Here is a 26957-nt window from a genome sequence, read left to right on the forward strand (position 1 = left end):
CGCATACAGTGAGGCCTGTGCATGCAGAGAGTAGTGGAGAGGACAAAGCAATGAATTACATGACATGGCAGATTGGTGGGCATCGTCTTTCACCCCTGCAGACCTGGTAATGGCCAGTAAGAGGGCTTGAACAGATCACCTCCAAAGTGCCCGGGACATGAAACCTCCAACATCCTGTGATACTCCCTGGCCTTAGGGCAGGGGTTGACCTATGGTGACCTGTGATGTGTATGGCTCAGAGGCCTTGAGGTTGCAGTGTCGGATGGGCTGCCCGACAGTGAGGAGGGACTCAGGGGCCATCCTGAGGCTTTTCCGCTTTCTTACGCATGCAGGCGGTGTCCGTGTTTGTCAGTATGCTGCTGTTGCCTATGAGGCTGACGTGTCACTGACATAAAGGCGGGGCAGCACCCACCCAGGAGGGCTGAGAGGATCCCACACCCCTCCTCCAGACCTTGCACAAACATGTTCGTCCATGGAGTTTATTTGGCTGCTGGTAGAGTGAGCTCCCTCTGACAGTGTAGACCGCCCACCTCAGACTTGCGCTGAATCTGCTCTAAGCTCTATGATCTGGAGCTTCTGGAGCAGAAGTCTTTACTCTTAGCGACCCTCTGACCCTCACACCACCGCAAGGACAGAGGTTACCACAAGGGGTGGGATAGTGGGGGTAGTGGCCCGGAGGGGAGCCCAGGCCTCGGCGCGCGCGCGGCCCGCACGGCCTTCCTCTTTCTGCCGCCGGTTCCACGTGGCTAGGTGGAGTCCCGTGGCCACGTGGCTACTAGTGGGGTGAACACGCGCTCCGGGGACCCTGCGGCAGCGCCGGGGGTGGGGCCAGGACAGGAGGCGGGGTCTGGGGCGGGCCCGGAAGTGTCCCCGGCCCCGCCCCCAGGTCCCGCCCCCGCGGCCGCGTGGCTGTGCGTCCCGGCTGTTGCCGATAAAGTTGTTTGAAGTCTGGCAGGCGGCGGCGGCGGCGGCGGCGGCGGGTCACGTGATCGGAAGATGGCGGCCCCGGCAGGCGGCGGGGGCTCCGCGGTGTCGGTGCTGGCCCCAAACGGGCGGCGCCACACGGTGAAGGTGACGCCGAGCTCCGTGCTTCTGCAGGTGCGGCCGCTCGCGGCGGGCGGCGGGCGGGGGGCGGCGGGCGGCGGGCGGGGGGCGGCGGGCGGGCCGCGGGGGCGCGGCGCGGGCCCACTCCTGCAGTTGGCTCCGGGGGGCCGCGGGGCCGGGCCTGCGGGGCGGGGCCCGAGGCGGCCAATGAGCGGCCTCAAGGTGCGGCGGGCCCGCCCACATCCGCGCCGGGGTCCGGGGCCCTCCGGTCCCGCGTGGCTGCGGACGCGGGGCGGGCTGGCGAGGGTCCGCACTGACGCCACCCGCTCCGAGTCCGCGGCGCGCAGGAGCTGGCCTCCAGTGCCTCGGCCTGTGTCCCCATCCCGGGGGCGTCCTCCGGCCCGTGTCCGCTGTGGCTGGGTGTGCCGGCCTCTGCCTGGAAACTGCCTTGCTGAGTCACTCTGCAGTTTCATCGGGGCAGTTGGTTGACCCCAAATCCGTTACATTAAAAATGTTTATTGGGCTCTGCTGTGTAGGGGACGGTGCGCATATTACGGCCTGCTGGGAAGAGCCCGTGGGGGGGTCTGGGGCACTGTGTGCGTGCAGCGCACAGGAGGGGGCGGCCCACGATCCCCTTGAGCTGGCTCTGGAGTTGGCTCATGGGGAGGAGGGTGAAGCGCGGCTGGCAGAGCGGCCCAATTTTGGACTTTATCTCTGAGAGTGGGGTGGGGGTTCTGGAATGTGTATAGGAAGATGTCTGTAGTCATGCGTGGGCTGTTGGGGACTGGCCTGAACGTTGTCGAGCAGAGCTGCGGTGACTAGGCAGGTGCAGTGACGAGGGGGACAGTGAACAGCTTGTGGGTGAGGCACGTGGAGCTGTCGAGTGGACAGTCATGTGGCTTGTACTAGGCTTTGTCCAGCAGAGCCAACTGGCTCTCCGAGAGATGGCCTCTGCTCTCCGCGGCCTCCGTGCCACTGTGCCTGCCAACCAAGTGACCAGGCCAGACACAGTGGCTCACGTCCTCTCATCTCACGCCTAGGTTCTGGAGGACACGTGCAGGAAGCTGAACTTCAACCCCAGCGAATACGATCTGAAGTGAGTGTTCTGGCCAGGCTGCCATCCTGAGTCCACCCACCCTCTTCCCCAGGACCCTGCTGAGGGGCTTAAACCAACAGAAATTTACTCTCTGACAGTCTGGAGGCCAATAGCCCCAACCCAGGTGTTGCAGGGACGAGCTCTCTCCAGAGGTCTAGGAGAGGATCCGTCCTCCTCTTCCAGCTCCTGGGGTCTGCTGACCGTCCTCCGCTGTGGCCACGTCACTCCAGTCTCTTCCTCCTCCTCACATGGCCTTCTCCTCTGTTCTGTCCTCTTCTGTCGCATAACCACACTTGTCATGGGATTTAGGGCCCATCCTGATCGAGGATGACCTCATGTTGAGATCCTTAACTCACATCTACAAAGTCCTTCTTTTCAAATAAGGTCACAGTCACGAGTTCTGAGAGTAAGGATGTGGGCATATCTCTCAGGGGTCATCATTCACCCACTGCACAGGGTTTTGTGCATTTGGTTGTGTAAGTTTCTGGTGGGGCTCGGAGGGCAAGAGGAAGTAGCTGTGGAGAAATGGGAAGAAACTGGCACACTAGCTTTCTTATAGCCCCTGAAGCTGCTTGCACGCATGGGTCTAAAACGGAAAGGACTGAAGCCCCACACCGGTGGGTTGGGCATCTGTCCCAGGGGAGGAGATTTCACTGTAGTGATATGTTTTTATGGTATGGCTGTCCTCGCTTTAGTTGCAGAGAGGAGCCCGTGGCGTGGGAGCCTGCTTCATGGGCCATGCCCGTGCTTTGTCGTGCATGGGGCTTTTCGCAGAGGAGACTCTGAGTGGAGGCACCCTCACGCTATCCCAGCTCCCTGCCTCCTTGCCTGGCCCCCAAGAGTCCCAGGGCTCTGGCTCTGTGCTGGGCTGTCCCCCAGCTTCCTGTCACAGCCACATGCCCTCTCTTTCCCCTCCCCTGCCTCAGTCCTTGGTTAGCATGTGGTTGGAGTTCTCAGACGTCGGGTCTCTTGCAACCTTATCACCATTCTCCTGTCTCCCTCATCTCTGCTGACTGGACAGCTGCCCATTGAAGAACATGGGTTTGAACCGCTCAGGTCCACTTACACATGGGTTTTTTCAATAAACACCTGTACTGTTTCAATCCACGGATGTGGAGGGTTGCCTGTGTGCACCGATCTATGCTATTTCATGTAAGGGACTTGAGCATCTGCGGGCTTGGTGTCCATGGGGGGGTGGGTCCTGGATCCCATCCTCTGCAGATACCGAGGGAGACTGTAGTTAAGTTTTGGGGAGCCAAAGTTAGATGCGGAATTTTCAACCCCGGGGGTTGGCGCCCCTAGCCCCCTTGTTGCTCAAGGGTCAACTGCGTTTGTTTAAAAAGGGCGGCTACTGCTGGGGAGGGCAGCCACGTGTGTGGTCACGTGTGCAAAACCTTCCCCTTACTCCAGGCGCCCAGCCCTCGTGCCCTTGGGTTCTCCCTTGCTCTCCTGTCCCGTCTCGCAGTGGACATTGGAATTGTTGCGTGACAGTCTCCAGCCAGTGTTACCTGGATATAAAACTGCCTTCTTTTCACTCCTTCCAAATGCCTGGGCCTTGTAAACTGTTCACGTTCAGAAAACCGTTGTTTCCTGCTGTGTGTTGGCATTCCTGCAGCTGGTGACCACTGTACGTGTGTGCATGTCCCACATGCTCTCTTCCCAGCACCGTAGTTGTCTCCTAAACTTCCATTAGAAATAGAGCTGAGTCCGATGTTTTCCTTGGCCTAAGTAAGTTCTCTTATTCACTCTCCTCCTGATTCGCTGTCTGTCTCCTCTACAGTCAAGGCCATGCAGCGGTGGTGGTTTCACGGATGCCGTGGGCAGGAGCTTTTCTCAGACTCGAATGCTCTGTAGGGTTAACAGTGGTGGTTCTCGTTCTCGTACGGGTCCTGGGAGCAAAGGGTGTTGGGTGGAGAGGGACCAGGGTCAGGAAGGCCCCGAGTTTGCCTGGCTGAGACCCTCCCTGCCCACGGGTGAGGCAGCGTCCTAGTCTCTGAGGCTCGCCCTCCTTCCTCTTCTCTCAGGAGTAGGTGTGTGACTCCTTGTAGGTCCACAGCCGGCATGTGATCCAATTTGGACATCAGGGGCCGCCTTTGTGGTCCCAGCTCTGCCTTTGGGTGGCCTGGGCTACCTGTTGGTTCTTCTCACCTGAGTTTCTCGTTTGGGAAGCACCACACTGAGCATGGCCCCGGCCTGGCCTTCCATGAACTCAGGCTGCCAGTTAAGACCAGCAGGGTCACGGAGGCTCCTGGATTCTCTCTCCCTGCCCTCCTCTCCTGCCATTGGGTATTTCCTGACGTGGCTCATTGGCTCTCTTCATCCCCCCAGTTCCTTCTGAGAAACTGCTCCCTCTGGGCCCACGACTTCCATCACAGGGATAAGAGGCTGCAGGCCCACCCTGTGGTCTGAGGGCCCATGTTGGCCTCTTCCTGAGCGGGTGGGAGACTCAGAGCTGCCAGGTCCCTATGCAGCGGCTAATCTGAGCTGGATGTGGGCAGAGACTAAAGGGTGGCTCTGGGGTTGAAGACTTGGCTTTGCGAGCCGGGAATGGCAGTCTCGGCCCGTCATTCCCAGACCCCGGCCGTGTGTGGGCCTGGCTCTCCGTGGGGGCGTCCGGCCGGTTCCCTCTGTGGTTCTCTAGAGCCTTTGCCTTCTGTCTTTGGGGTTGTGGCAGGATCAAAGGTGGCAGGATCAAGAGGAATGGGAGCTGGTCATTTTGGGAGTGAACGCAGTGGCTGGACTGCCTCGGGGTACAGCTCTAGTTGGTGACACGGGGTGTCGTTTGGTTAAAGCTTTCCGAGCACAGCAAGGTGCATGCCCCTCAGTTGCTTCTGTGTGTTTCTATTCCCTGACCTGTCCTTGGGCCGCCCATTGCTTCCCATTGAAGGAGCAGCCAGCCCCTCGGTTGCCTGTCTCCCCTCTTGCGCTGCCTTCCTGCACTCAACTGTGTCTGCTCACTTTGTCTTTCCTTCAGAAGACCTGTAGCCAGGGACCCACTTCACCCTCTGCCAGCCCTGACCCCATTTTCACAGCCTCAGAGGCACTGGAGGGGGTTGCTGTGCAGGCTGCGTTAGCGTCTGCACGGCAGCCCTGGGCTCTGGTCTGTGTTGCAGGTTTCAGAGGAACGTGCTTGACCTCTCTCTGCAGTGGAGGTTCGCCAACCTGCCCAATAACGCCAAGCTGGAGATGGTTCCTGTGTCCCGCAGCCGTGAGGGGCCCGAGAACATGGTAGGTGCCCTGGGGCCGGCCGGCCGTGCTGCGTGCCACTCTTCCCCATGGACTGTGGGCAGCTTCGCAGCCAAGTCCTTGCACCTATGTTGCCTTCTTGGGGCCAGGCCAGAGCCATTTTCATTTGGAAGATGGGAAATGTGCTGAGGGTACTTGGGGCTTAGCGGTGCTGCCTTCGTCTCAGCGTGTGAGCAGCACCTGCCAGCCAGCGACCCTGGTCACAGTCGTCAGGGTCTCGGCCCGCGGAGCTCTGGCAAGACTCGAGTGTGGCCTCAGTTTGGGAGGAGAGCATGTGGCCCGGAGGCTCCGGATTTGCCCTGGCCGCTCCCACCAGCCTCGCCAGGACCACAGCCCGAGGCTTTTACCAGGTCAGGAACATTGTGGTCCTAGAGATTTAGGGAACAGCCTCCACGGAGAGGCACTCTCCTAAGCACCCCTGCTCCCTACCCTGTCCTTTACTCAAGTAATCGTGAGGGGGGCGGCCTTTGTGCCGTGAGAAACAAGGGGACTCGGGCCCTGGGGCGTTGCTCAGTGCTCCAGAGTCCACCAGGAGGCAGGCCTTGGGGACTGACCCAAACACCCCTTTTTTCCGTTACAACTAGTTCTCAAAGTTTCACATGGAGGGAACCCTGACTTCCCTTGGAGCCCCCTCAGGGGTATATTGGGAAACTGGGTTCTCACAGAGCGGCTCCCTTTGTTTGAGCATTTAACGTAAATGTGCACTTGAAGAGGCCCTTGGCCCAAACAGCAGGTGTGGCTGTGACAGAGAATCCAGTGTCAGGCCATGTGGGTGGGCCGTGGGAGCTCAGGGTTGCACACACGCCCACTTCTGGGGCCCTGCTCACCTCTGGGGCCCTGCCCACCGCCGGGCTCTGCCCACCTCTGGGCTCTGCTCACCTCTGGGCTCTGCTCACCCCTGGGGCCCTGCTCACCTCGGGGCTCTGCTCACCTCGGGGCTCTGCTCACCTTGGGGCTCTGCTCACCTCTGGGGCCCTGCCCACCGCCGGGCTCTGCCCACCTCGGGGCTCTGCTCACCTCTGGGCTCTGCTCACCTCGGGGCCCTGCTCACCTCAGGGCCCTGCTCACCTCGGGGCTCTGCTCACCCCTGGGGCCCTGCTCACCTCTGGGCTCTGCTCACCTCTGGGGCCCTGCTCACCTCGGGGCCCTGCTCACCTCGGGGCTCTGCTCACCTCCGGGCTCTGCTCACCTCTGGGCTCTGCTCACCCCTGGGCTCTGCTCACCCTTGGGCTCTGCTCACCTCGGGGCTCTGCCCACCTCTGGGGCCCTGCTCACCTCGGGGCTCTGCCCACCTCTGGGGCCCTGCTCACCTCGGGGTCCTGCTCACCTCGGGGCTCTGCCCACCTCTGGGCTCTGCCCACCCCTGGGCTCTGCTCACCTCTGGGCTCTGCCCACCTCTGGGGCCCTGCTCACCTCGGGTCTCTGCTCACCTCGGGGCTCTGCCCACCTCTGGGGCTCTGCTCACCTCTGGGCTCTGCCCACCTCTGGGCTCTGCCCACCTCTGGGGCCCTGCTCACCTCGGGGCTCTGCTCACCTCTGGGGTCCTGCCCACCTCGGGGCTCTGCTCACCTCGGGGCTCTGCCCACCTCGGGGCTCTGCCCACCTCTGGGGCTCTGCCCACCTCGGGGCTCTGCCCACCTCGGGGCTCTGCTCACCTCGGGGCTCTGCTCACCTCTGGGGTCCTGCTCACCTCGGGGCTCTGCTCAGCTCTGGGGCCCTGCTCACCTCAGGGGCCCTGCTCACCTCGGGGACTCTGCTCAGCTCTGGGGCTCTGCTCACCTCAGGGGCCCTGCTCACCTCTGGGCTCTGCTCACCTCTGGGCTCTGCTCACCCCTGGGGCCCTGCTCACCTCGGGGGCCCTGCTCACCTCTGGGGCTCTGCTCACCTCTGGGGCCCTGCTCACCTCGGGGACTCTACGTGAGCTCTGGTATATCATCAATTGACAGGGAATCCAGAAAGGAATTTTCCCCCTTTTGGGTTGTAGGCTTGTGTCTCTGTTTGGGACACAATTGCTGAAAATAGACTTACAAAAGTAACACGCTCATTAATGGAAAAGTTCAAAAAACACAACATATTCGTTTTCTATGGCTGTGTAACAAATTACGTCCAAACCTGGCAGCTTGAGACACAAGAACCTACCAGTGTGTGCAGAGGGGCAGTACTGGCAGCATTTGGCCCCCAAGCCCCACGAGATAACAGGAGCCCTCCCGCCTGTGCCCTGACAGCCAGGCCTGGGTCCAGACAGCTGCTTTCCTTCTCCCTCATTCCGCCTCTCACCTCTCAGGTTCGCATCGCTCTGCAGCTGGATGATGGCTCCAGGTTGCAAGACACTTTCTGCTTGGGCCAGACGCTCTGGGAGCTTCTCAACCATTTTGCACAAACAAGGTGAGCATCGGGGAGTGGGTTCCAGCTCTGCCTACTGCACTGTGGGAGTGTTGCGGTGGGCGGTGGGGCTGTTCCAGAGCTGTGGCCCCGGACTCTGCTGTGCTGGAGGCTGCGCCTGGGGGGCTCGGTGGTCCTGGTGAGAGGACTGCTCTGAGATGGGGGCTGCCTGTTCACCAGCCACAGCTGGCTTTCCTGGTGTCATGCCAGGCCTCACCCTCCAGGAAGAGCAAGGCCACACTTGTGCCCTGTGGGGTTTGGTGAGCAGTGAGGGGAGAAGTGGGGTGCTGGGCCCCTCTGCTGACAGATGCTTTAGGTGTCAAACTCCCTTATCATGAAAATGGGTTCTGTTTGAAAAGAAAATTTTCTTAATGATAATTGATGTGTGTGTGTTTCTACGTGGTGACTAATGCTTTAAGCTGGGCTCCTGAATGTGTCAAAATGGTAGCCCTTTAAAGGTTGGTCTGTCATTATGAGGTGAAAGTCTTGTCCACTTTGAAAGGTCTCAGCCAGCAGGATGAAGGGACTGTGGGCAGGTGTGAATCTGCCCCACAAAAACGAAGAGTAAGCCAGAGGAGGGGACCGGGCGCGGCAGTATGGGGCCCACCTCCCTGGAAGGACCCGGGCACTCAGGGCGCCGACTGAGCACAAACCAGAGGGAAGCTGGGGGCCTCCACGGGAAAGAGACCGGGGACGCCCTGCGGTGAAGACAAGGCGAGAGTCCCCTGTGGGAACAGTCAGCAGTGGGGGCAGACGAAACCAGGCAAGTGTGGAGAACAACGTCCTCTGCTGGTACACTGGACTGACCTGGTCCTCAGGTGTCAGGGGAGGGCGGGGCCGCCTCGGGGACATTCGTGGTTCACCGGAGCCCTGACGAGGGGTTGACTTCTAAACGGTGTTTATGACGTAGTTTAAGAAACATCAGGAGAGTGGAGGCAGCTCTTGGAAGAAATTGGTGCCGTCAGGGGCAGGCGGGCCTGGGAGGGTTTATAGAGCCCTTGGACCGGACCGCAGTGGGTGTGTCAGGATGCAGGCTGACCGTTTGTTTGTGTGCTTTATCGACACAGCAGTGTCGTGCCCCGAGCAACTTGTGCACGCTCTTTTTTTGCTTATGAAGCTGTCTTGATGTCCTAGAAGTTCCCTTAGAGGGTCGTTTACTGTGTGGGCCGTTCGTGTGGACGCTGCCTCGTTTGTGCAGCCCCAGCCAGCACTTCTAGTTGTCACTCCACAGACACCGGAAGTCTGTGCACACTCCCAGCTCCTCCCCGAGAATAAATTCCGCGAGGCAGAATTGCTGGGCTGGCAGGTAGGGGCGTCCTTAAGTTTTACCTCCAAAAGCGCCAAGCCCAGCCTTTCCTTGGAAGCTGGCGTTCCTTTGGTGGGGTTCACTGACCTTGACGCAGGTTCCCGTCAGGGAGGGTGGGTGGCGCCAGCCCCAAAGCGTAGACCAGATGCTGAGGCCACTGCAGGTCCCTGACAGGTGTGAATGAGGTGCTGCTGGGGGCCTGTGGGCAGGTGTCTCTGGGGTTCCCCGCAGGGTGGAACCCAAGGAGCTGGCTTTTCTTACTTGGTGCTTTTGCGAAGAGGTGAGTGTCCCAGAGCAGTTGGCGTGCAGCGCTTGGCACATGCAGCGCTTGGCAGGAGCGTCGGAAGCAGCATAGCACCCGGTCTACTGTTGCTCAGGTGGCCGGTCCTTTGCCTGGGGATCAGGGTGGGCATCTGGGGCTCCCAACTGGCCATTTGACATGCCACCTGGGCCACACGTGCGGGCCACAGAGGTAATTAAGAATTTCTGGTAGCCACATCAAAGGAGAGTAAAACACAGGTGTGATTAATTTTAAGAGTTTGGTTAACTTGACTCCATATACCAAATATTACCCTTTGAGCATGTAACCAACAGGAAAATGAGATTTTATATTTTTCGTTATGGGAGGTCCCTCACACCTGGAGCGGGCCTCCCTGGGGGCCAGCTGCCGCACGCGCTCAGCGCTCTCATGGGGCTGCTGGGTGCCTGGGTTGGCCCTCGCCTGGACATGGACTGGCCAGTCTTCCTCCTGCTTCTCGAGTATCTCCTGCAGGGAGGGCCACCAGGAGAGGGGCTCCAGGCACGCCACCCCCAGGCTGGATTCTCCCCCACAGCCCTGGGCCTTCTGCTCCCAGCTTGATTTCACCTCAAGCTCACCTCAGCACCACTCATCATACCAGTAGTAAAATTGTGGATTTGGGGTTCCCTGGGGAGGGCAGGCCGTCTGCGTGTTTCTCCTGGGGTCTGAGGTCTGAGGCTGGGGTCCAGCCTGCGTGTATACTGGGGGCATTTTTGTGTGCCGAGTCCCAGGGCCTTGCACTCGGCCAGAGGCATAGATGCTGGGTGTCCACTCAGAGCTCTCAGGCAGGCCCTACCTCGTTTCCATGGGAAGCCAGAGGCCACTTCCCTTTTCAATTGTCCCTGGTCTGTCTGCCCTGGAGAAGGAGGCTGGTCCTGTCCAGCCTTGACCGTCTTGCTGCCTTAACTTCATCCCCTCATCTTTTCATGCCTGGGCTGCTAGGTGGGAGGTGGGCGTCACCTGGCCCCTTGGGACGTGGCCTCACCCAACGTGGGCATCCCTGTGGCAGCAGGAACCCTTGGAGCCTGAAGTTACAGCTCTGTCGGTTGACTGGGTTTTTGTTGTCCTGGCATGGGCAGCGTGGTGGTGCCAGGTGTGTGTTGGCAGCACCTGTGTTTGTACCAGCCACGACTTGGTCAGGCCCAAATAGGTGACACAGATAGAAGGGGCTTCAGGTGGTCTGGCTTGTCCCCAGCGGTGGGGACAGTGTGCTTTGTGCCCCTGTTCCCTGCCTGGCTGGCTCCCGCTGGCCCCCACCCGACCAGGGGAACAGGTTTGCTGGCCTTACACTCCCTAAGCACCATGGCTCCTGGTTGAGGTGGCGTCTGGAGCAAGGCGGGCACCCACGCCCAGCCTCGCGTGGTGGCTGGTGGCTCTGTCTGGGTCTGGAACACACGGCTTCTCGGGAGGCCCAGCACAGCCCCCTCGGAGACGTTTGGAACTTCAGCGAGGCCTGTTGCAGGGGGGCGGGGGGCTCTTGCTGAGGGTGCGTGAGGGGACGGCTCCTTGATGCGCTGGAATGTCCCCTGGGTCCACTGTCCCGGACGGAAAGCTCTGCTAATTGGCCGGGAAGGTCTGGAAGTGATTGGGCCACCCCTCCCCTCGCGTGTTTACAGGGAATCGGATCCCTCTGGAGGAGCCGCACATCAAAGCCCGGCTGGCTGGTGTTTGATGTCCAGAGGCCTCGGAAGGCAGGAGGCAGGCGGGAGGCAGGCGGCAGGCGCTCGGCCCTGTTTGTGATTTGTGGTCCTGCTTGCATGGTCCTGGGGAGGATTTCGACAGGTTCTCTTCTGGCACTTTGGGGTCTTGTGGTTTCCTGAGGCCTGGCCTGGGGTCACTGGGTCTCGGTGGGCCGAGTCCCAGGCCCTTTGGGGCACGCCCTCGCCCCACTGTGCGAGGTCACCCAGCACAGCAGCCCAGCGTCACTGTGGTCGAGGCTGTCAGCCGATGGGTCTCCTATTTCCTACGGAGACCTCAGGAGGCAGTGAGGCTGGTGGTGCCCCTGCTTGTGCAGGGGCAGGGCCACACCGCCTCCCGGAGCTCCCACAGCTGGCTCTGGATTGTGGGTCACAGCCCTGAGCAACACACGAAAGCATAAGCTAAAAGCAGAGAAACAGGCAAAACCCACAGCAGACCACTCAGTGGGCCTGGTCATGGCCTCGGACAGCGGCGTCTGTAGAGTGCTTGTGCAGTCGGAGGCCCCGCTGCCTCTGGTCCCGGGCCGAGCGCCCGTGTCTTCCCGTCTCAGTCACGTCCATGTGGGAAGGGCAGTGCTGCACGGCTTGACATCCCTCCAGGCCTCCTGCCCTGTGGACCCAGCCCCTACGGCTGCCCCGGTGTTGCAGGGACCGTCTGGGGTAGGCGTTTATTTGGAGGGCTGGTTTACAACTATGGAAATGCTGGAGTCACTTCCTTTTGGTGGGCACAGGCCCGTGTCTGCCTCGTAAACGCTGCAGAGCCAGGACTCGGCCGACATGCAGCCTGTAACCGGGATCGCCAGCTCGGGCCCTGGGAGTGCGAGGCGGTGCTGAGTGTGGTGTGGCACGGGTGCGAGCGTGCGCCTGTGCGCGTGCACGCCCGCCGTCCTTCGAGCCCATCCAGCGGTGCTGCGGGAGACTGATCTCTCCCATCTCGGAGTCCGGCTTATGAGGGAGGAGGACTCGGTGGCGGGTCCTGTGTGGACAGAGGCCTGCTTCCATCTTATCCTGGAGCACAGCCTCCAGGATAAGAGGGGGGACAGTCTGGCCCTGGTCAGCTGGTGACCTGGGTGACAGCGCTGAGGCGTCGCCGGGTGGGGACACCTGCTGAGTTTGCTGTTAATGTTTTCCCAGACGATGGAGAGAGGTCTGCGGTGTGTCCAGGGTGTTTCCAGCCCGTTTGTCCCCAGGAGGTTCCCACACCCAGCCGTGTGGCTCAAGGCTGAGGGACCTGGGCTGCCCAGGTGCACCTCTGTCCTGAGCCCTGCACAGCCTTTGATTTTGTTTTGTGTGTTTGCTGATGACAGTGATTTAGGGGGCCCTCAAGAGCCGTCGGTGTGGGCCTGTCCTGTAACCATGCGGACCTCTGGACACACTTCCCAGGGAAGCACCACTGCCCCCTCCCCAGGGGTGGCCCTCAGGCGGCCCACCCTGGGTGCAGGCGGCAGGGCCCCAGGCCTGACACGAGGCTCCGGTCAAGAACTGCCACTTGGCCCTCAGGAAGACCACGGTCCCGTTTGTTCCGGTGTTGCCCCGTGGGGCCTGGCTGGGGGGGACGGCACTCGGAGTACTGGTGGCCTTAGAGACCTGGTGTCTGCCTCAGAGTCCACTTAGTGGATTCGTGCCCTGAGCTGCTGCAGGCACTTTAGGGTTCAGCGACTCTCCTGGAGGACAGTTTCAGATAAAAGCCCAGATCACAGTCCCCTGGGACTCTCTCTCTCATCGCTGCCCGTTGGGCCCGTCCAGGAGGTGGCCAGTGCTGCTTGCCTCCCTGCTCTGAGTCCGTGTGCTTCGAGTCTTGAGGCTGGTGGGAGATACGCCCACCCCATGTGCTGGTGGGTTAGGCCTCTCGGGCGGGTGGCTGCCTCCTTCTGGGTAGCGTGGGAGGGGCTCCACACTGACTGCCTGGGTGCCATCCCAAGGGCACTGCTGTCCCTCCCGCGTGCCAGCGGCCGGCCTATGATGTTTCCTCCCTCTCCTGCAGGGAGTGTCTGGAACAGCCGAGTGAGGCCAGCCCGGTCTGCGTGTCTATGAGGGATGAGGTAGGTGCTGCGGCCCCACCCGCCTGGCCCCGGGCCCCACCTCCTGCTCCCAAGCGGCCACGCGGGCCCAGCCCGTTTTCCAATCTGGAAAACTCACTCTCCTCAGACCCGCCTTCAAAGAGTGTGTGTGTGTGGGGGGGGACTTCAGCTCTGAAAGCACGATGTGTTTCATGGAAGAAAAGCAGGCCGCCGGCTCCTGGAACTAACCGCGGGCCGCCCAGGCGCTCCCAAACCTCCCTCAACGCCCTGTTTGTTTTCTCAGCTTCTTTCAAAGCCCAAGAGTCACAAAAGTGGTTTCATTTTAATAAATATTTGCTTTGCTCCGTGTTTTGATCTTTTTCAAAACCGAGTGCAGCGTGGTGCAGGCCCAGCCTGGCCAAGGCCCTGCCTGTCCCCACCCACCTTCCCGTGACGGGGACCCTCCTGGCGCTTGGTCCCCTGGCTCACAGGGGCTTTTTGTTTCGACTCTGGCCAAGTGCCTTTTCCTGGCCCAGGGTGGTCACTGTCCCCAAGGGGCCCCTGGAGGGCCCTGATGTGGATGGGATGCCCCATCCAGGGCTGTGAGGGGGTTTGGGGAGCATGTGCTTCCCTGGAGGACCCCGACCACTGTGGCAGGGCCATCGTGGTCAGTCCATCCCTCAGAGGGCTGGCCAACGTGCCAGAAGTGGCCTGCCCAGGCCTGGGATGGGGCAGGGTAGGGGACAGCCCAAGCAGTGAACAAATGCTCAGGAGCAGCTGGGCCCATGGTGCTGGCACCCAGGCTGGGCCGGGGCGTGGGAGGGCTAGGCCTCTGATGCCCTCACCCGGGTCATCGCAAGTCCTCGGCCCAGGCCAGGCAGGTAGCTTTGTCAGCGAGGGGTAAGCAGATGTCCGGGGCACAGCTGTCCTGTCCCCTCCTTGCAGGTGACTGGCAGAGCCGCCTTGCAGAGCACGACGTTGCAGTCACTGGGCCTCACCGGGGGCAGTGCCATCATCAGGTGGGGCCTCAAAGGAAAGAAAATGGGAAATGTGGAAACAGAGGGAGGAGCACACGTGCCCCCCTGCCACCTCTCCCCTAGATCTGAGGCCACTGCCCTGGGGCTCTCCCACCTGCGTGGTGGGGGTGGGTGCATGTCAGGCAGGCGTCTGCTCTCCGCAAGGGCCAGTGGGGCAGGTGTGCAGCCCATGCATGCGTCCCCCACCCCCACCAGGAGAAGTGAGACGGGAGGGGGCGGGAGGGCCTCCAGGGGACTGGGCTCAGATGTGAGAGCCGTGTGTGGACTTTCATTCTCTCTGCCCCCACCCCCAGGTTTGCCATGAGGCAACGCACTTCGGCCATCAAACAGGAGCCTGGAGGTTCCCGGAGCGAAAGCCCAGGGAGCCCGACCCCTTCCCTGTCAGCTGAACAGGCAGCCAGCAGCCCTCTGCTGCCGTTGAGCTCCATGGGGCTCAGCCAGGGTGACATGAGCCGTCAGGACCAAGCAGTCACCTCAGGGGCCAGTCACATGGATGGTCTGGGCCCAGAGCCTGCATCCGTGCAGGCAAAACAGACCTCAAAGCAGCCCACACCTGCCCCCTTTGTGCCTTTTTCTGGCGGGGGACAGCGCCTGGGGGGCCCCTCCGGCTCTGCGAGGCATCTGATGTCACCTTCAGCCAAATTGCCAAAGTCCTTCTCCAGCCCCGGAGGCCCCTCCAAGCCCAAGAAGTCGAGGCCTGGCCAGGAGCCCCAGCTGGAACCGGAGCCGGTAAGGCGTGAGCTGGGTGCTGGGGGTCCTTCCTGCTGACCGCATCTGACCTCTTGGCCAGTCAGCATTGAGGGACAGCAGGGTCGCTGGGCACGTTTTCATCTTCTCAGGGAAGTGATTTTTTGGCATTATTTTGTCTTCAATCAGCTTCACTGAGGCACCATTTTAAATGTAGTTTGATGGATTTTGACAAACTCATGTTCGCCCGTGACCACTGTCACAGCCAAGAGACTTTGTCTTTCGGGTGGCCCTCGCGTGGGTGCAGGGACCGTGAACACGCCTGTCCCAGGCCGTGCCTCAGAGCCGTCACCCTCTACCCTTCTGTCTGGGTCGCTGGTTTTGACATGCAGGTGGCTTTGGCTGTGACTGTCCCATGTCACACTTCCTGCTGAGCCAAGCGTCCCCACAGCTCATCCACCGCCAGCCAGTGGGGGTGTGGGGCAGGCAGAGTGGTTTAGCATCACCCCAACCCAGGCACAGGGACATTTGGGCCATGTTAGAAACCAGTCTGCATCCCCCAGTCTCATGACCTTTGTCACTAGGGCCCAGAATCAGTGGCCAAAAGCAGACGCATGTGTTTGGGGTGAGCCAGTGAGGGGGGCCTGACTCCCACTGGGCTTGCTCTTCCTGGGGTCCCTGGGTTTGGGGCTAGACACTGGGGCCAGGACTGGCTGTCTGTTTCTCCCAACCTAACAGTTCAGGGGTTGCACGGAGTGGGGCTTCCGGGCCCCTGGCCCCCTGCCCGGACAGGCCCTGGTTCTGTGTGTCTTGGGGACCTGCGAGTGGCCCTGTGGGCTTGTGCTTGCCCAGGAGGTGGTTGCTGTCTGGACACAGGGTCCCTGCACATCCCGAGTACTGACCCTGGGCCCCAGGCAGGAGGGGGCATCCGCATGGTCGCCAGCAGCGCTGCCTTTGATCTGGGAGCCCAGCAGCTGGTCGGTGGTGGGGTGTCCCCGCCCGCCTCGTGCCTCCTGTCACTAACAGCCGCACACCCAGAGGGCCAGCAGGCCACATGGTGTCTGCTTTGTGTCCCTTTTCAGTGCTGGGGGAGGGGAGAGGGGAACAAAACAACTTTTGGGGGAACTTCAAAGGTACAGTTTAGTAATCAAAAGGAGTTTCCAAGTTTCCCATTAATGTTTTGCCTGTGTGTGGTTTTAGGATTTAAATAAAGAGTCGGAAGAGGCAGGGTAAAATATAGGCAGGTCCTCGGCTGAGCCTGGGATGGTTTACAGACCCGGCGGCTCCAGCCTTTGATGTCGGAACATTAATTATTAGAAGGTAGTTTAACTGGCCATCAGAACCGGGCTGGGCGAAGCTGGGGCTGCCTGGCGGCCCCTGGCCTGCCCTTTGAAGTCCTCCTGCCGGCCGCCCTGCAGCTCTGTGCGTGCCGCCTCTGTCCCAGTAGGCACTCCGACCCCCCCCTCAGGGCAGAGGGTCCCTGATCAAAAGCCCCGGTCCCCTGGGCAGAATGGGGGGCTGATAGTGGTTGCCCCTGTGCCTGACCATGCCACATGAAGGGACCTGGCGCTTCCTTGGCACCTCGCACCATGTCTCAGGGCGGCATCAGCCTTGCCTCTGGCCATCCCCGCTCCCTGGCTTAGGGGTAGGAGGCTGGGAGGCGCCCGTGCACATGGAGAGCGGCGCCCTCACTGCCCTGCTGCCCTCCTCTCAGCCTGGGACTCCTGCCTATGATGTCTCCCCGAGAGCAAGTCCCACTGCCCGTCCCTGCCATGCCCAGTGGTATGTGTGGATGCCCCGGGCTCCGGCTGCAGCCCCAGCCGTCCTGGGGCTCAGCATGGCCTTAGCTGGAATGCCCATGGAGGTCTCTTGGCTGATAGGGGAGCAGCTTTAAAGATGCTGGCTGAGTCTTGGTGGAAGTTTTTGAAGCCTGGTGACAGGCAGGTGCTCTCCAGCGTCTCTGTCCTGCAGTGTCTCGTCCACGACTGGACTCGGGGGAGGGACAGATGCCCAGCCTGTGCACCATAGTAGAGAACGGGAGTCATGATGCCCCTGGCACCCTGAGCTGCCCAAACAGGCCAGGGGGCTCCCGCGGACGAGGCCTGGTGTCCCGGTTTGCAGAATTTGGACCCCTTTAGCCTGCTGACTGCAGGCTCCCCGGGGGCAGCTTCTGTGCCTGTGGCTGAAACGCTTGTTTACTTCAGTGTTTGGGGCTCCATTCGCCTTCTCCATAGCAACACACCTGGCCCCGCCATGGCCACGTGGGAGCTGCCCAGCCTCGATGCTGGGGCCCAGTGCTTACCTGCCCCGTTCTCTTTCTTCTAAAACACCTCTCAAGTCTTCTGCTGGGAAGGCGAGTGGGCGGGCCCAGGAGTGCCTGCTGAGCCCTGGGCCTGGCTGAGGGAGGCCCTGCCTCCGCCGAGTGCTGGCTGCTGGGCATCTGTGCCTCCGAGCCTCGTGTCCAGGGCCGTCTCTCGTGTAGCTTTGCGCCTGCCTGCCCAGGCCTTTGGCGGTGCCCATGCCCTGGCGCTCCCTGCAGGGGCGGTGGCTCTGGGAGTAACTTGGGAGGTTTGGCCTGCGTCCCTCGGTAGTGATTCATTTAAGCTCTAAGCCTCAAGGGGAAACGCTTCGAATTCTCTCTCACCAGAATCATTGTCAGGACCGTCTGGGCTGCAAGGGAGGCGGGAGGGGAGCAGAACAAGAGCGCTCACCAGGAAGCTAGAAATCTGGGCTTGAGGTCACCTCCACAGAGGTTTTACAGTTTTTTCTCCGTGTGTCATCACGTTCTGGAAAATTACTGTCAAGAAAATGAAACTCAGCGGGGCAGCAAGGCCGTTTCTGACACGAGGGGACCCCTGCCTGCCCAAGGGGGTTCTCAGCCACTTGTGTGGCAGCTGCTGGAGCTCGTCCACCCAACTGTCCAGAGACCGTCAAGCCCACATCTCGACCCAGCGCCCGGTCCCCTCGTCCCCTCCGTACTCAGCCCCCTGTGGTGCCAGCCAGTGGTGTGGGGCTGTGGTGGGCACTCTCACAAGCCTTTATCTCCTCAGGTCTCCCTCCGCCGCCTATCTGGTGTGCCAGGGACTTTCTGAAGGTACCAATGGCCGTCCACAGCTGACAGTTGTCACCAAGTCCCCAGCCCTAAATGGCATGAGTGTCGCGCCAGCCTTTGTTCAACTCTGGCTTGTCACCCAGGGCTGCCTCTGAGCGTCACCCTCAGACGGTGCTCCTGTTTCTTCTGCATGCCTCTGGGGCCCTTGGCAGTGTCATCCTGGTGAGACAGCTGTAAGACCGTCCACCAATGAGGTGACGGCAACTCGCGTTCTTGGTGGCAAGCCATCCTCCGTGTGGCTCCCTGGAAGCCTCTGGAGCCAACCTGGAGATCTGAGTCATGGAGGTCAGCTGTCAGGAGCGTGAGGAGGTTCCAGGCTCCATCATTCTCAGCGCAGAGCCTGGGACCGCGCCAGCGTCTCAGATGCCAGCTGGAAGGTTCATCTCAGACCCCTCCCCAGGCCCCAGGGATGTGCCCCTTGGCCAGGACGTAGGACTCACTCCCGTAATGAGGGCTAAGGCATGACACTTTCCCTGACGGCTGCCACCATGTGCGTTCTGCTTTCCTAATGATGTCTCATCCTAGATCTCTGTTCTCCATCCAAAAATGTCTCCATAAACCACCTGGGCTGGGAGCCATGCGTAATACCTGCTTATGACCAGGGACCAGCAGGTGAAGGGACAACAAACGAGGCCAGATTGTGGCCGATTGGCCGCAGTGAGCACTTGGCTGGCTGAAGCCCTTCCTTGAGCTTCTCCTCCCAGGAGCTGTCAGACCAGCCCCTCCCCCACCTCCCTTTGCCTGGAAACGCTCTCTCCTGGGAAGGCAAAGGTGAGGGTTTGAAGCCTCCTGGTTTCTCCCTTGTCATTTGGTAGCATGGTGACATTTCCTGCCAGCCTAGCCACCCATCTGTGTGTTCTTGTGGGACAGGGCCTGCCTGGGGCCAGGACATGGCAGCAGCCCTGGGGCTCGGCTGTCCCCTGGAAGTGCCAGGAGGAAAGCAAGGCCAGAGTGGCCATGTGCTTGCTCCCTGGGACTGGCTTCACCGACTGTGTCCCAGGGTCAGGGACTCATCTGGATGGTCAGGCTCAGCTTGGTGCCACGGGCTGCATGTCACCCAATTGGTGCATTCATGGGGTGACTCGTGTGCCTGGGGCTGGGTCCTCTAAGGGAGGTACTAGGACAGGTGGCCCCAGAGCCTTTGTGCTACAGCCCTTAGGGGCCTGGCTCTGGACATGGCGATTCCCGCTCAGGCACATGTGTGTTCTGCCCTCACCCCCCACCCCCCCAGGAGCCTAGGCTTGCTCTCGGCCCTTCTGGAATGCAGGCGCCATGGCTGTGGGGGGCAGCCTGGCGCCTGGCATCTTGTTATAAAAAGCTCTGGCGTAGACTGCTCGTGGCGGCTGCAGGATGGTTGTGGCTTTGAACGGGCAGCCCCCAGGGGCCTCGGTCAGCCACCTACGGGCTCTGCTGCTCAGGCCTCAGCTAGCCCTTCCTGGCCACCATGCCATAGCATTCTGAGATCAGAGGGGTTTCCTGGCAAGAGCCCGTCTCCTTTTTCTGGGGGAGAGGGCATTGTGAAGTGTGACTGCAGGGACCTACCAGAGTGGACAGTCCAAACCTTGTGTGTGGCCTGGGAAGGGCCGCGCTGGAGATACCTGGCAGGTGCACTGGGGGAGTGCCTCCCCAAACGCTGAGCAGCTTGGGCCTGGCTGTCCCAGGCCAGTGCGTCTGACCTTTAGGGCAAGTGGGGCTGTGTGGAAGAACCATCAATCTATCAGAGAAGCAAGTTCCCAGTGCCCGCCGAGCGCGCCCAGGCCCCAGGTGTGAAAAGCAGGAGGTGTGTGGGGGTCAGGGAGGACAGGACCTGGCGTGGACACCTTGATCAGGCCCGGCCCCTGCAGCAGCCTCGGTGCTGCGGAGTGTCCCCTGCCCCCCTGCTCACTGCCATTCCCCACCCAGAGGCCACAAGAGCAAGCCCTGCCTTGTAATTTCCATCGCCCTTGCTGCCAATCAGGACTGACACTGTCCCTTTCTGTGTCCCCAGGGTGGGCAGAGGGAGGGGCCAGGCTGCTCCCTTGGGGAGTGGTAGTGGGGTCAGCTGGGCCATGGGGCCAGCGGTTGGCAGGTTTTTGCCAAACCTCTAATTTGGGGGCTGCCACTTCCCCTGCCCCTCCCATGGAGCCCCAGACGTGGCCTTGACCAGGTCACTGCTCCCCAGGCTTTGGGACCCTGATAGCAGGCAGCTTCCTGGGCCCCTTCTGGTGGGGGGTGCTGAGGGGGGCTCCCATGAAGATAGGAAGTGAGGAAAGGAGCTGCTGGGGGAGGTGGGCCCTGCCAAGCGGCCACTCCCTGAGTCCCCCCAGCAGTGACTGAGCCAAGACCCCAGGTCCATATGCCCTCCTGGTGAGTGAGGGTCCCAACAACAGCGTTGCTGAGCAGACCGGCATGGAGGGAGTGGTTCTAGCCTGGACAGGCTTGGCCCGGGTCCCCAACCCACTGTCCCACCCCCCACCCTGGAGACCTGGCCCTGACTGATAGCTGGGGTCGGCGAGTCCTGGGCCTGGTTCGGGTCTGCATGGCTGCTCCCTCAGCAGGGCCTGGGTGACCTGGCCCCATGTGGCTGGGCACCCGGGCCCCTCTTGGGAGCCTGCGTCAGCAAAGCCCTCTGCCTCGCAGACAGTCGACCGGGACCCTGTGGTGTGCCACCCTGACCGGGAGGAGCTGCTCCAGGCCTGGCCCGGGGAGCTGCCCGACGAGTTCTTCGAGGTGACCGTGGATGACGTGAGAAGACGCTTGGCCCAACTCAAGAGTGAGCGGTGGGTGTGACCCCAGCCCCTGCTCCCCACCTCAGGCCCCCAGTACCTGTACCCTCACGCACCTGGGAGCATGTGGGGCAGGGGGCAGGGGGCACCTAGTCCCGTCCAGCTTGTGTGGGGCCTCCACTGTGGCTGCGGATACCCGGGCCTTCACCCACCCCTTCCGCAGGGAGCGCCTGGAAGAAGCCCCCTTAGTGACCAGGGCCTTCAGAGAGGCTCAGATGAAGGAGAAGCTGGAGCGATACCCTAAGGTACTGGAAGGGCTGGGGTGTCAGTGCGGGCTCTGAGCTGGGGCCTCCCTTGGCCACCGCAACCCACACACCACCGGCTGTGGTCAGCTGTGCTGCACCCAGGCCTGCACAGGCTCGGTTAATTACTGAACCAGTCAGCCCGCTTTATGATGAAAACAAAGTTCGGTGTGTTTTTACACACACACACGGGGACACTGCCCGGTCCTCGCGTCCAGCTCCTAGCACAGCTATAGCCAGGGACGTGGTGGGGACAGTGAGGGCCAGGGGGCGAGTGGCACTTCCTCCTGCCCCAGTCCTGGTGTCTACCCCCTGGGGTGGAGGCCTGGCCACCGTGGGTGCAGGGGCGCCGCTGACGCCTGCCCTGTCCGCCCAGGTGGTCCTGCGGGTCCTGTTCCCTGATCGCTACATCCTACAAGGCTTCTTCAGCCCCAGCGAGACAGGTAAGCGTCTGCCTGGCCACCTGTGAGGGCTGAGCTCCTCCCGGCTCCTCCCTCAGGGCTGTGGGTCCGTGGCCACCTAGCCTCTGGGCTCCAGGGAGGTGGATGTTTTCAGGTGGCTGTTGTCCCTGGGGGGCAGGCAGCAGGTTCTGAGCTTGCAGAGTCTGTTGGGGTACAGGCACAGGGCCAGGTCCGCCTGGCGGTGCCTGTGAGCCTGGGCACCCCCTCACCCCCATCTGGACATGGAGGGAGGTGGGCCCTGAGCTCCCCATACCCAGCAGTGGAGTCCCTGGCCGGGGGCTGTAGCTGACCTGGGAGGAAGGCACTGATGCCACCACTTCTGAGTGGGGTCCTCTGGGGCTTCCCCAGTTGGCGCTCAGGACTGGGTGATGGAGAGGGACAGAGGCAAAGGGAAGGGGTCCAGCCAGGCCGAGCCCCTCCCCGCTGCCCAGCGGGGCCTGAGGGCCTGAGGCCCGGCCTGTGGGGAGTGGGGACATGTACAACTCAGCCCCAGCCATCCTGCCCCCCCCCCGTGGGCCGGCGCCACGTGTGCGGGTGGGTCCCTGCTGGCCCTGCGCCTCCGCTCACCAGTCCTTCCGCCTCTAGTGGGGGCCTTGCGGGACTTTGTGAGGAGCCACCTGGGGAACCCTGAGCTGCCCTTCCACCTGTGTGAGTTGCCCCGTGACCTGCTCGTGTGTTCCGACTCCCTCCTCAGAGCAGCCCCAGAAACAGTGTCTGGAGACCAGGGGGGTTGGGGGGGACACTGGCCTCCCTCGCAGGGCACCTTGGTGGTGAGGGCTGGGGTCCCTGCAGGTGAGTCTGCCCCAGGTCAACTCCCCTCACCCCCCAAGCCTCTTGCCCAGGATTCTGCAGCATGAGAGGGGGCCAGAGGGCTGAGGGCGGGTCTGAAATGCTCGAGCTGATAAAGCCTGGGCTTCCCCCTCCCTCAGGCCTGCCTTCCAAGGGGCAAGGGGGCTGGGCCCTCCTCACACCGTGATCTCTCCACAGTCATCACTCCTCCAAAAACCACCCTGGATGACCCCACGCTGACCCTCTTCCAGGTACTGGCTGCTGGGCCTGGGTTGGGTGTGCTGCTTGTGCCCTGCAGAAGGTGGCCTGCAGGCAGCTCAGTGCCTCTGCAGTTGGCCCTGGGGGGAGGGGCCCTGGGGCAGGGCTGCTGGGCCTAATCCTGAAGGGTCAAGGGTCAGCTGCCCGCAAGGCCCCTGGGGTGCCAGCTGCTGGGCAAGTGTGGCTCTGGGCTGCGGGGCTGCTGCCCGGCCTGCTCCCTTCCCTGCCCCTGCCTTCCCCCACCAGCGCGGCCTCTGCTGGGAACGCCGTGCTGGGGCTGGGCCCTCCCCGCTAGCTGGCAGTGCTTCTGCCCGACCCCCCTGTCGGCCCCTGGAGCTCCTGCAGAGGGTGCGGTGCGGTGCCGAGTGTTGATCTGGCGCCCTGCTGGGCTGCCTGCCAGAGCTGGAGGAATGTCCTGTCCCTTCGCCTGGGAGAGCAGCCTGGGGCCTCCCCAGCCCCTGGCCTAATGGTTTCCTCTTCAAAGTCTCCTCAGATATTTTAATTACTAACAGAGGCCAGCCCTTGTTAAGTGGCCCGCAGGCCCTGCAGAGGTCTGAGCTGGGGCTGCCACCGTTGTGGGGGAGATGGGGCAAGACCGGGCAGAGAGCTGGACGCTCACCAAGGAAAGAAGGCAAGGTGGGCGGGAGCTGAGCGCTGGGCCCCCTTTTCAGCCCCCAGGAGCCCCAGAGGCGCTGGGCCTCTTTCCTCCATCCTGGCCCGCCCTCCCTCAAAGGCCAGCCTGTTGATGTGTGAATTTGGGAGATGTTTGGGGATGGAGGGGGACCAGTGCCCAGACCTCCCCCCTAATTAGGAGCCCTGGGGTGCCGCCTGTCCCGCCCCCAAGGCCTGATTCCTGGTGACACTCTGCCCCGGTTACCAGCAGCCGTCTCCTTTCATCCGTCAGCTCAGCCTGGAGCCTGGGGTGGGGGGGCTCCGCGTGGGCTGGCGGGGTGGCGGCCCTGTCCGCCGATCAGAGAGCTGGCAAGGCCCGGAAGGAAGCCTTCCTCCCTCTCACGGGGGAGCGGGCGCGGAAGCTGCTGGCTTTCATGTCCCTGGCAGGGCCGCACTCTGCTGCTGGCTGCCCGGGAGGCTGCCTGGGGCCTGCCCCGTGCTCCAGGGAGGGACAGCTCACTCAGGGTGGGTGTGGGGGACTGGCAGCCTAGCTGCCCCATTTGGCTGGGAGAGGCAGGGGATGAGGACAAGGGTGGGAGGGTGTGGGTGCAGAGGCCCCAGTGCCCCACATCAAACCTGCTTCCTGGGCCTGAGGCCCCTTCGGAGCTGGTGCTGCCCACCACCCGGCCCAGAACCCAGGCATCACCCTGGGTGGGTTCTGCAGACGGCCACGATCTATGGGGCACCCTCAGCCTGAGCAGGCAGGTAGACCCTCTGTGCTGGTGGTCACAGTGGTTTTCTGTGCGGTCTGCTCACCACTGGGGGGTTGGGATCCAGAGATGCAGGCCAATGGGGAGGGGGCTTCCAGCAGCTGCTGAGGGGAGGCCAGGAGTTTGGGTTCAAGAGGAGCTGCCCCAAAGGGCCCTGAGAATTCCCATCTTGTGGGAGGGACCTTCAAGGCGCCGAGCCCTGCAGCCCCCAGACGGCCCAGCCCAGCTGGTCCCGTGAAACAGGAACATGCTGTCAGTCAGTGCTGTGACAGTGGTCCCAGCACTGGGGTGGTTCTCCGAGTCAGAGCCTGGCCATGCTGGCTCCACCACCTGAGCTTCTGGCACCCCCAGGGCCCTAGGGCCACCCCCCACACCCACGAGGCTTTGATCCCAGGTGTCACAATGGGGTTTCCAGAGCTCACGGCCCTTGTCTGTTCCCCTTGGTTTCTGCTGTGGTCTCATCGTTCCTGGACCTAATTTGTGAGGCTTCCTCTTTTTAATGCCCCACCTCGACTCCAAGAGCTCAGAGCTAGAGCCAAGAGCAGAGAAAACACGTGCCCAGCTGGCAGTTGCTGTGGTCCTTCCACCAGAAGCTGGAGACATGGAGGCTCGTGCCATTGCTGCTGCCTTGGCCAGCTTTAGGGCTTGTAGCTGTGGTCCCCCTCGGATGCAGAAGTGGCTGGGGGGCAGGTTATGACACTGGGGACTCTAGTGCCATCTGCCGACCTCTACACCACAGTCCCGCCTCCGGACGCCTCCAGGGGCACGTAAGGGCTGCCTGACCCTCTCGTCCCACACCTGTGCAGTTGGGGTCGGTCCCCGAGCAGAAACCCTTTCTGCCACCCGCCTACAGCTGGGGGCTTAGGAGAGGTGCAGTTTCTGGACCCCCAGGATGGGTATGGCACCCAGTTGCAGCACCCTCCTGGTGGGAGGGGCTTCCCGCTGGCTGGACTGGCTCTTCCCACCAGGCCAGACCCAAGTCGAGTCAGGGAACCCGAGCGTGGCTTTTGAGCTCTTGGCTGGTGGACTCTCAAAGGCATCAGACCTGGGTGGTCCCTCGGGCCGGTCCCTCGGGCCGCGACTCCCAGAGCAACTTAACTCCAAGAGTCCCCACTCCCTATGCCCAGCTCCTGGCGGCTGAGGATGCCCGTCTCTGTCCAGCTGCTCCCAGTGGGTCTGAGTTCTCCTCAGCCTGAGGGTGCCCAGCCGACTGCCCCCACAGACCCTCCAGCACTCTTCTTCAGGCAACATAGTTGGGGGAGGGGAGGTGGAGTGGGAGTATGGCCAGCTGTGGAAGGGCTGGTGGCTGCCCTGTGCCTCTGCGGCCCCTCTGGCCATTCGCCTTCCCCATACCCTGACCAGACAGAGCTGACCTGTGGGCCTCCTGCCTCTGTGCTGAGGAGGGGCCATGCAGGCCTAATTGCTGCCTTCAGTGTTAACTGTTCATCCCAGAACTGGGGACTGGGCAAGAGGGAGAAGAGGGAAGGGATTAAAATGCCAGCAGCACACAGCTGCCCTGGGGTTGGCCCCTGGAGGGTCTGATGCTCTGTGCTGGCTTGCACTGGGGTTGGTGCCAAAGGAGGTGCCCGCAGAGCTGAGCTTGGGCAGCTCTTGGGGGCTGGGGACCAGGAGGGGTGTGGTGAGCAGCTTGCCCCCAGGTGCAGCCCCAAGGCCACCACGGAAGTGGGGTGTAGCCAACCTGCCCCTCTTGCCAGCCTCTTCCCATGGTGCTCACCTGGCCCCTGAGCTCCCCTCTTCCCTCCCTGCAGGCAAACCTCTTCCCTGCTGCTCTTGTGTACTTTGGAGCTGAGGAGCCAACAGGTGGGTGGAGACGCCCACTCTGCTCCCCACCAGGTCCCCCCCCACTGGGTCCAGTGCCCTGGCTCATCAGGTGCCCCATAGCAGGGGGTTTCCTTTGGGTGTAGGAGGGAGATCTGTGGCCCCACACCCCCATACACTACTGGGGCTTCGGGTTGAGACAGCCACCTGCCCAGGCCATGTCCCCAAGCGGAGCGGAGGTGGTGGGTGGGGCTCCTCTGCTTCCTGACATCGGGCTGGGCCTCCTGCAGTCCTCTACCTGGAGCCTAGGCTGCTGGAACACACCGTTTCCCCATCTGCAGCTGATGTGCTGGTGGCCAGGTGAGTGCCCGCAGGGGGTGGGGAGCCCACTGCTGCGGCGCTGGCATCATTCATTCCCATTCATTCATTCCACCCCCAGATGCATATCCAGGACCTCCGTGACTCCACCCCCACCGCCAGCCCCCGACCCTGCGCCCGCTGAGTCCCAGCCCGCTGCTGAGGCGGCCGTGGGGCCCCTTGAGTCTAGCCACAGGGCAGCCCAACCTGTCAGGAGGGATCTGGGCAAGGTGCCCAAGTGGCTCAAGCTGCCAGGTACTGTGGGGGGTGGCGGGGCAGGGAGGGGCTGCTGGGCAGGAACCCCCAGGTCACCCGGCACGTTTGAATTGCAGCCACCAAGAGGTGAGACCCACCAGTCCAGAGGGCACACTGCTGGCAACAGGACCCCCCCACCCTGAGCGGGAATAAAGCTGAGAGCTTCTCCTGAGCCCCTCCTGTGGCTTTTCTCCAGCAAAGGGCCCCACAGCCCTCCGCCCCGGCGCCCCCTCCCGCCACTGCGGGACTATCTGGAGCTCCCCACCACAGGCCTCAAGCTGCTCCTGACCCTGGGAGCTGCTGGCCCTGCAGCCTGGCTGGACCGCAGTGTGGGCCGCTGGTCTTTAATGAGGGCACACGTGTCCTCTTGGCTTTTACCTAACAGACATCATCAGTTCCCCTGCCCCCTGGATGTGTTCCCCGGGAACACAAGTGGGAGAAGGGCCTCCAGACATTGCCTTCCTGGCTACGTCACAGGCCCGGCCACCCTAGCCCCTGGCACAGAGAGGGGAAGAAGGCAGCCCCCACCCTGGAGGGGCAGGGCCTGGCCTGGGATTTCCCGCCCGCCCTCCCCATCTGAGGCACTTCAAAGTGGCTGCGGGGCACGGGCTCTGGCACTTGTCGCCAGCCTCTCCCTTCAGGTCTAATTACTTCCACATGCTCCCAGCGCTTTGAAGCCCTGAGACTCCCTGAGGGGCGGGGGAGAGGAAAGTGTGGGGGGCCCACTTAGGGATGGGGGGCTTGCCCCTAACCCATGGCCTCAG

At 62.2% G+C, this 26957-nt stretch overlaps 1 protein-coding gene across 2 annotated transcripts; it reads left to right on the top strand.

Annotated features, from left to right (window-relative positions):
- The first annotated feature begins 897 nt into the window (after window positions 1–897).
- On the top strand, window positions 898–26420 carry ASPSCR1 (ASPSCR1 tether for SLC2A4, UBX domain containing). 2 transcript variants are annotated; one of them, XM_081030046.1, is made up of 16 exons: window positions 898–1098; window positions 2085–2140; window positions 5254–5368; window positions 7671–7771; window positions 13054–13111; window positions 14015–14088; window positions 14400–14835; window positions 20525–20664; window positions 20834–20915; window positions 21289–21355; window positions 21959–22021; window positions 22361–22413; window positions 25572–25623; window positions 25872–25941; window positions 26021–26193; window positions 26271–26420. In XM_081030046.1, the coding sequence occupies exons 1-16, from the start codon at window positions 997–999 to the stop codon at window positions 26282–26284; spliced, it is 1656 nt and encodes a 551-aa protein (XP_080886172.1). In that variant the 5' UTR covers window positions 898–996; the 3' UTR covers window positions 26285–26420. The 2 variants fall into 2 exon arrangements, 1 of the variants encoding a protein (XP_080886172.1); XR_013992071.1 differs by having other exon boundaries at window positions 928–1098; window positions 22303–22413; window positions 26271–26366.
- The last annotated feature ends 537 nt before the right edge of the window (window positions 26421–26957 follow it).

Source organism: Rhinolophus hipposideros (genome assembly GCF_964194185.1).
Source record: "Rhinolophus hipposideros genome assembly, chromosome: 20".
Taxonomy (NCBI): Eukaryota; Metazoa; Chordata; class Mammalia; order Chiroptera; family Rhinolophidae; genus Rhinolophus; species Rhinolophus hipposideros.